An 8,209-nucleotide genomic window follows, 5' to 3' on the forward strand; every position below is an offset into this window, starting at 1 on the left:
TCCTACCTGACAAGCTCTAGCATTTCTTTTTGTGCAGGACTGCTGCTGATAAATGTTTCATTTCAGTTTGTCTGAAAAAATGTCTTTATTGTCCCATTACTTTTTTTTTTTTTTTGTCTGCATTGGGTCCTAGTTGTGGCGCGCGGGCTCTCTCATTGAGGCGTGTGAACTCAGTAGTTGTGATGCGTGGGCTTAGCTGCCCTGGAGCTTGTGGGAACCTAGTTCCCCGACCAGGGATTGAACCCGTGTCCCCTGCATTGGAAGGCGGATTCTTTACCACTGGACCACCGGGAAAGTCCCTTTGCCATTCCTTTTGAAGGATGTTTTCACTGGGTATGATATTCTGGATTGACGATGGCTTTCTTTCAGCCTTTTGACTGTGTCATTGAATTGTTTTTTGACTTCCATTTTTTTTCCTATTTAAAAGTCAGCTGTCTGTCTTATTTCCTCTTCGAAGTAAAGTGTCCTTTTCCTTTGGCTGCTTTCAAGATTTGTTGTTGTTTTAGGTTTTCATAGGTTTTAATGTGATATGCCTAAGTGTGGTTTCTTTGTGTTTATTCCGCTTGGGGTTCCTAAAGCTTGAATCTGTGAGTTGATGTCTCATCAACTTTGTAAAATTCTTGGCTAGTGTCTCTTCAAATGTTGCTTAGTACTCTTTCTCTTTTCTCTCTACTTCTAGGACTTCAGTATATGTTTGATAGGCTTTTTCACCATGACCAGTATGTCTCATATGTCTTTTGTATATTTTCCATCCTTTTTCACTGATTCAGTCTGGCTATTTCTACTGACCTGTTTCCCACTGTGTCTAATCTGCTGTAAAACCCATCTACTGAATTTTTAATTTATTTATAAGTTCTAAAATTTACACTGGATTCCATCTCCTCCCCCTCCCCCTTTTTTAGGTTCCAGTTCTCTGATGAAATTCTCCATCTTTTCATCTATTTTTTTGAGTATATTAATCATAGTTACCTTAAGGTCTGTGTCTGATAATGCCAGTTTCTAGATCACCTATGGATGCATACTTCTATTGATCTACAGACGGGGAAACATCGATTTCCCCAGACGCCAGGTGTGGTTAAGGTTCTGGACTCCTCATGGACTGCTAGAGGGAGTAGACTTGTCAGAACATTCTACCTAATCAAAATAGGTAGATGCATCCTCTACAACCCAGCAATTCTTTTACTGGTTATAGCTCCCCAGATCCCTCCTGCCCTCCTTCTGGGCCACAGGGGGACATATATACTAATGTTTATTGTAGCATTATTTGTAATGGTAGGAAATCAGAGGCAGTTCAGTTGTGCATCACTGAGAGTGTGGAAAGGTTACATGTGGTGAAGATTGACCATGGCATTTATTCAGTGGATTGGATGGATATTGGATGTACCAGGGCAATATGGAGGAGTCTTAAAGATGGTGCTGAAAAAAAAAAGCCCCATAAGAATGACATGTGTAATACCACCTATGGAAATTACAAATACATGCATAAAAAGGAATGATCATATTTAGCAAGAATATGTACTGTTAGAAGCTGATGTGTGTCCTCCCAAAATTCATATGTTGAAGCCCTACCCACTGGTACCTCAGAATACAATCATATTTGGAGACAGATCTTCAAAGAGATTATTAAATTAAGATGAGGTCTCTAAGATGGGCCCTAATCCAGTATGACTGATGTCCTTACAAGAGGAGGAAATTTGGATGCAGACATGTGCGTGCATGAGAAAAGACCACGTGAAGACACAAAGAAAAGATGGCCATCTGTAAGTCAGGGAGAGAGGCCTCAGAAGACACCGAACTGGCCGACACCTTGATCTCAGACTTCTAGCTCCAGAACTGTGAGAAAATAAATTTCTGTTGTTTAAGTCACCCAGTCTGTGGTATTTTCTTATGGTGGTCCTAGCCCACTAATACACTTACCAAAAACACAAGAAATAGTTGTCAATGGTGGGAAAGTGAATGGGACTGGGGGTTGGGGAGAGAAGGTATGGAAAGGCCAGACAAGTTCTGATATTCTCCATGAGGACATATTGATGCTTATTTGGAATAATCAAAAACCTATTTTTTTTCAAAAGGAAGTTCTCTTTTATTTATGCCCACACATTGCTAGTTTCCTGAATGTGCTGAGTCTCTCTGTGGGGTGATCCAACCCTGAACCTGGGCTTCGAGGGAGAAAGTGCATGTTGTGTCTGCACCCCTACAAGACGCAGCACCATAAAGACCCTGATGTGCCTTCTCAATTTTTTTTTTTTGGCCACACAGCATGGCATGCAGGATCCTAGTTCCCCAATGAGGGATCAAACCTGCGCCCCCTGCAGTGGAAGGGTGGAGTCCTAACCACTGGACCGCCAGGGAAGTCCCTCAATGGTGGGTCTTGAGAGAGGGGTCTTGGAGGGAATAGGAGGTGCTCTGAGGATGGGGGATGGGGGCACAGTGGCAGGGCACCCAAGACAGGGTCTCTGAGCTTCCAGGTTTGGCTGAGGCAGCAGGCCTGGCTTGCAGAGTTAGAGTCTAAGGTGACGCTCATGGAGGGACAGAGGGACAAAGGAAGAGAGACACAGAGCAATTCGAGATGGAGTCAGCATGTAAATTGAGAGTCAGGGAATGAAAAGACAAAGATGAGAGAGTGGAGACAGGTGGATGTAACAGAGATGGGGCTGGAGACACAGACTTGGGGGCTGGAGGTGACAGGGTCTGGACAGAATAATGGCCCCCCCAAAGATGGCCCCCCTCTATTTCATGGAACCTGTTTAATATGTTGTCCAGGTAGGCTCAATCCAATCCCAGGAGCCCTTCGAGGCAGAGAACTCTCTCCTGCTGGAAGAGGAAGAGGAAAGCATAAGGGAGATGGGGCAGAAGGGAAATATAGAGAGCTTCCATGTGTGAGATTTGAAGTATGGGATCCACATGCAAAAACCGGAGAGAGACCTCTATGAACTAAGTGTGGGTGGCCCAGGTGACAGCCAGCAAGGAAGCAGGGACCTCAGTCCAATCCCAAGGGACTTGATTGTGCCAACAACCTGAATGATCTTCGAAGGAGAGTTGTCCCAGAGCCTCCAGGTAAGAACCCCGCTGGCTAACACCTTGATGTTGCCCTTGTGATACCTGCACAGAGGACCAGCCCAGCCATCCTGGATTTCTGACCTGTAGACCAGTGAGAGGATACATTTGTATCATTTTAAGTTGCTACATTTGCGGTCATTTTTTGCGGCAGTAACAGGAAACTAATGCAAGGGCAGAGTGGACGGACGGGACTGGAGTGAAAGAGCTGGGGGCCAGAGGGCAGACAGAGCTGGAGGTGACAGGGATGGGGACTGAGGATACTGATGGGGCTGGAGGTCACAGAGTTGCTCAGTCAGAAGACAGACAGCGTCTGAATCAGAAAACAACCCAGAGACGTTGGCAGGAACTAACAGCTCAGCCGGATGTCATGCTGAAGGTTAGGGTTGGGGGGACTTGCCATGGCTTGGCTGGCTGAGGCCTGGGGACAGATCTCCACAGGAGACAGTGCTGCTGGATGTAAGAAAAAGTTTAATTTCCATATGGTGGCTGGGGCGGGGTCTGGTGTGGGGGGGGTACATGCAGGTGTTCCCCGGTCCCCACCCCTATGACTGCTGGGAGGGCCTGAGGATATACAGGAAGTGGGTCTTGCGGGCAGGCAGCCTGGCATGAGAGGAGCTCTGGGTCCCCTCTTCGAGGACGTCCTCGCGGGTCCCCTCTCGGAGCCCATCCCGGATGGCCTGCAGGCGGTGCCGCTTCTCACTGAGCCAGTGGCTGCTCTCCTGGGCATCCTGGTGGGACCTCCGCCGTGGCAGCTTCATGATCCAGAAGGTCATTCGGGGGTGGGGTTCCGGGTGGAAGCTGTCCACGGCCTTTGGCACAGGCACCAGGGCCTCCTTCTCCTCTATCTTGGGTACCTGGTGAAGAGGGACAAGGAGACCCTCTGAAACTCCAAGTGACAGCCTCAAGATGCTCCCCTGGCATATTCAACCCACTTTGCCACCTATGGGATGCTTTGGGAATTAAAAGCTCACCCTGCAGTTTACAAAACACTCGGGTTTATAAGCGCTTTAGAATTAAAAATACTCTGAGATTTATAGACTCCTCTGGGTTTGAAAACACATTTGGGAGGTTTCAGAAGCACTTTAGGATTAAGCATTCCCTGAGATTTAGAAAGCAGTTTGAAAGGTACAAAGCACTTTGGGATTAAAGAATCATGACCACAGTTGCGACATGTGATCCTTGACTGAATCCTGGATCAAACATCAATCACGTCAGCTCTTGTGGACAGCTTTTGGTCCAGCAGGGACATTTCAATGTCTGTTCGGTCCTTGCTACTCAAAGTGAAGGCTGTGGACCAGCAGGGTCGGCCTCACTTGGGAGCTTGTTAGACATGCAAATGAGCGGGCCCCACCCCATCCAGACCTACTGAATCAGAGTCTACATTTCAGTACGTTGAGGTTTGGGAAGCCCCATAGGAGATGGTTACAGGTTGAATTGTGTCTCCCCCACTCTCCAATTCATATGTTGAGGTCCATTAGGACCCTAGTAGCTCAGAATGTAATCTCGTTTGGAAATAGGGTCACTATGTAGTTTTCATTAGTTAAGATGAGGTCATTAGAGTGGGCTCTAATCTAATATGACTGGTGTTCTTATGCAAAGGGGAAATTTGGACATAGAAATGCACATAGGGAGAACCCAATGCAAAGACGAAGGCAGAGATGGGGATGATGCATCTACGTGCCAAGCAAGGAACGCTAAAGAATTGTCAGCAAACCACCAGAAGCTAGGGAAGAGGCATGGAACAGATTCTCCCCAACAGCCCTCTGAAGGAACCAACCCTGCTGACACCTTGATCTTGGACATCTAGCCTCCAGAACCGTGAGACAACACATGTCTGTTGTTTAAGCCACCCAATCTGTGGGACTTTGTTACGGCAGCCCTAGGAAACTAATACAGAGAGAATAGTCTGATATCAATGTTAAATTTCTTGGGTGTAAAAATGGGACTGTGGTCACGCAGGTGAATGCATTATTCTTAGGAGATATCTGCTGAAGGATTTAGGGGTGAAGTGTCATGATGTCAATAATTTACTGTCATATGGTTCAAAAATAAAAAAGTAAAAAGAAAGTCAGTACGGTAAAATGTTAACAAGTGGTGAATCTAGGCCAGTGGTTTTCAACCCAAGTCTGGAGACATTTTTGGTTGTCACAACTGGAGGGGGTGTGGGTGCTACTTCCATCTAGTGGGTAGAGGCAGGGATGCTGCTGAACATCGTATAGGGCACGGGACAGCCCCCTACAACAAACAATTATCCAGCCCCAAATGCCAATGGTGCTGATGTTGAGAAACCCTGCTCTGTGGAAAAGTGGATACAGGTTTATGGTACTATTGTTTTTGCAACTTTTCTGTAGATTTGAAATCTTTAAAATAAAAAACTGGGAGTGTGTGTGGGAGAACCATGTGGGTTTGCCAAGCACTTGAGTGTTCTTACAACATTTTAGGATCAAAAAATAAGCACTTTGTGATTAGAATCACTCCTAGAGGTTTACGAAGGTGAGATACACAAAGCATTTGGGGTTCATAAAGTACTTAGGAATTATTAAAAAATCACATTTTGATGTTTACAAGGGAGAGATTTACCAAGCACTTCGGGATAGATTAAAAAATCCTTGGAGGTTTGCAGAGCACTTTGAGATCAAAACACACTTTGAGGTTTACGAGGGTGAATCTCACCAAACACTTGGAATGAAAAGCACTTTTTCTGGCTTACAAAACCCTCTGGGGTTTGAAGCAAGCAAGGATGTACTCTGAGGTTGTAAACCTCATTTCTGAGAGCTGGTTAGTCCCTTTTGACAGATGACAAAACTGAGGCCCAGAGAGAGGGTGTCCAGCACAGAGGGAGTGGGAGAGTCAATTCATCTTTTCCTCCTAAACTACAGAAAGTGTTTGGGTTTGGACACTTTGCTGGGGGCGTGTCCTAACCTTCCAGTCACCCTGCAAGCTCCCCTCTCCTGGCTCGATGGATGCCACCACCTTCTCAGAGATCAGCACCTCTCCTGTCTTGTTGTTGGTCACCTGTGAGGACCCGAAGGAGAGTAAGAAAAAACTTCTTTCCTCCTATGCCCTCCTCCCTGACAGATACTGCAGCATGAGGGATCTTAGGGAGACTCCAGGAGGGACTTCCTGGCATAGGCACCTTGTCAATCTGGAGGTGGCTGGAGAGAGTTTTGTTTCCCAGCCTGTGCTTCTGGTTCTCTTCTTGGTGGTAGTTCCTAGGGAGGCCCCGGAAGTCCATAGGAGCAGAGAAGACGCTGTCCATGACCCGCAGCAGGTCATCCTGGGGCTGGGGGAGGAATTGGTGAGCTGCTGGACCTCCGGACTCCCCAGGACATCTGTAGCCTTGGCAGGATCCCCTTCTCTCTCCATCCTCTGACCCTTAGGGCCTAACCAGGTCACCTCCTTTCCCCATCTGTCCCATTACTTTCCTATTTCTGTCTTCTGTCTCTCTGTCCCCATCCCTCTCTCCTCCTGTCTGTCTGTCTCTCTGCCTGTCTCCCTCCCTCTCTTCCTATCTCTCGGTCTCCCTGTTGCACGCTCTCTCTGTCCCTTGACTCCTCTTTCTGTCTATCTTTCTATCTGGCCGCGACCCGTCTCCCACTCTGTCTCCCTGAACCCCTTCCATCCCTCAGTCACCATCTGCCCCTGTCCCTCTTCTCGGTACCTCTTCTTTTCCCCAACACACGGCAGCGCTTACTTTCAGAAAAAGCCGGGTGAAGGCTTGGAGGAGACTCTGGAGACCTAGAAAACCCGAGGAGCTCTCCTGGGCGTCAGCATCGCGGATCGGGGCTGCAGTGGAGGGGGGCACCGAGGCAGAGGCGAGCAGCAGCAACAGGGCTAGCGGGTGCCACATTGCGGGGCGGGCCGGGAGGCTGTGGCAAGGGCAGGGGTCAGAGCCCCCCCGCCCCCCATAAAGGCTCCGTCCCCTAAGTGCCCACACCCCCACCCTAGACAACAACTCCTTCCTATCCTCGGCCCAGGAACTCCGCACACCCCGCCCATTCCCCCCGCCCCCTTATCTTCTGCTCCAACCCCCTCCATCGTGTCAGGCCCCTCCCCTCCCCTCAGGCCCGGCTCTTCTGGGCTCTGCCTCACACAACGGATCTCATTCCTCTCCTTCGCCCACATTCGTATCCAGATCTCATTCCTCCTCACCTTCTCCCACGCCCCGCCCCTTCTTCTGGGACCCGCCTTTATACTAGACCACAGCCCGGTCACCGGACTCTCAGACTCCGGCCGTCCACGGACTGTTAAATCCAAACAGTTCTGATCTCGAGCCCAGGCCGGATACCTGGAGCGTTGGATGAGCTCCGCGAGGCCTAGGCTCGTCTCTATTGTCTGACCACGCCCCCATCTGCTGACCTCACCTATGAGCCCAGCCCTCTATTGGACAGTCACGCCCTTAAGGGAAGGGCCACGCCCCTTGAGCCAGAGCCGGGCGTTGATTTCAAGTTCACACTCCCATAGTCAGACCACGCTCCTGTCGGTTGACCTCGGCCCTGGAGACCCAGTGTTGCCCCTGTTCTCTGATCGTGGCCATTGTGCTGGAGTCACTCTGCAATCTCAGGTGGCCCCTCCCCTGACTTAGAGCCACGCCCCCGCACCTAGGCCACGCCTCTGTGCCCCAGATCTTGCCCCTAGCGCCCTCAGTTCCATTTCTAGGCTCTCTCTGCTCATGAAATACCCGTGTCCGAGCAGTCCTTCTGATTATCCCACTGCTTAGTTTTGTATCTATCTCTGAGAGTTTCTCCGTGTCCTTTTGCGTCTTCTCCAGGTTTTGAAACGATTAATACGCTCAATAGAGTGCAGTGTAGGGACGCTGAACCCCGAGCCCTCTTCGGTTCCACTAAAAAGCTCCACCCTCTCAAGAAACCCTAAATCCAGTCCTATGTACCACCTTACAAGGAACCCGGAATCCGGGCTCCCTTTTTCCTCAGGACCCCAGAGTCTGGACTCCAGCCCCTCTTGTCTCTTGAGTTTGAACACTCAACTCCTCATCTTTAAGGGACCCTTCATCTTTAAGGGGTATAATTAAGGGACCCTCATCTTTTTCCTCAGGCACCGAGGCTCTCCCCGGGTCCTGGGACAGCTGCCACCTCTAGTCTACTAGTGCGTGTGGATGCGGGAGTCTCCACCTTGGTGAACATCCAAT

At 49.2% G+C, this 8,209-nt stretch overlaps 1 protein-coding gene across 3 annotated transcripts; it reads right to left on the bottom strand.

Annotated features, from left to right (window-relative positions):
* Positions 1-3,508: 3,508 nt before the first annotated feature.
* DKKL1 (dickkopf like acrosomal protein 1) lies at positions 3,509-7,391 on the bottom strand. Of its 3 annotated transcripts, none has more exons than XM_059904664.1 (5): positions 7,349-7,391; positions 6,755-6,929; positions 6,197-6,343; positions 5,983-6,075; positions 3,509-3,914 (listed from the first exon to the last, which is right to left on the bottom strand). In XM_059904664.1, exons 2-5 carry the CDS (start codon positions 6,908-6,910, stop codon positions 3,603-3,605), a joined length of 708 nt encoding a protein of 235 aa, XP_059760647.1. In that variant the 5' UTR covers positions 6,911-6,929; positions 7,349-7,391; the 3' UTR covers positions 3,509-3,602. The 3 variants fall into 3 exon arrangements, with proteins under 3 accessions (XP_059760647.1, XP_059760646.1, XP_059760648.1); XM_059904663.1 differs by lacking the exon at positions 7,349-7,391 and adding an exon at positions 7,213-7,341; XM_059904665.1 differs by lacking the exons at positions 5,983-6,075; positions 7,349-7,391 and adding an exon at positions 7,213-7,341.
* Positions 7,392-8,209: the final 818 nt, after the last annotated feature.

Source organism: Balaenoptera ricei, chromosome 19 (genome assembly GCF_028023285.1).
Source record: "Balaenoptera ricei isolate mBalRic1 chromosome 19, mBalRic1.hap2, whole genome shotgun sequence".
In the NCBI taxonomy this organism is placed as follows: Eukaryota; Metazoa; Chordata; class Mammalia; order Artiodactyla; family Balaenopteridae; genus Balaenoptera; species Balaenoptera ricei.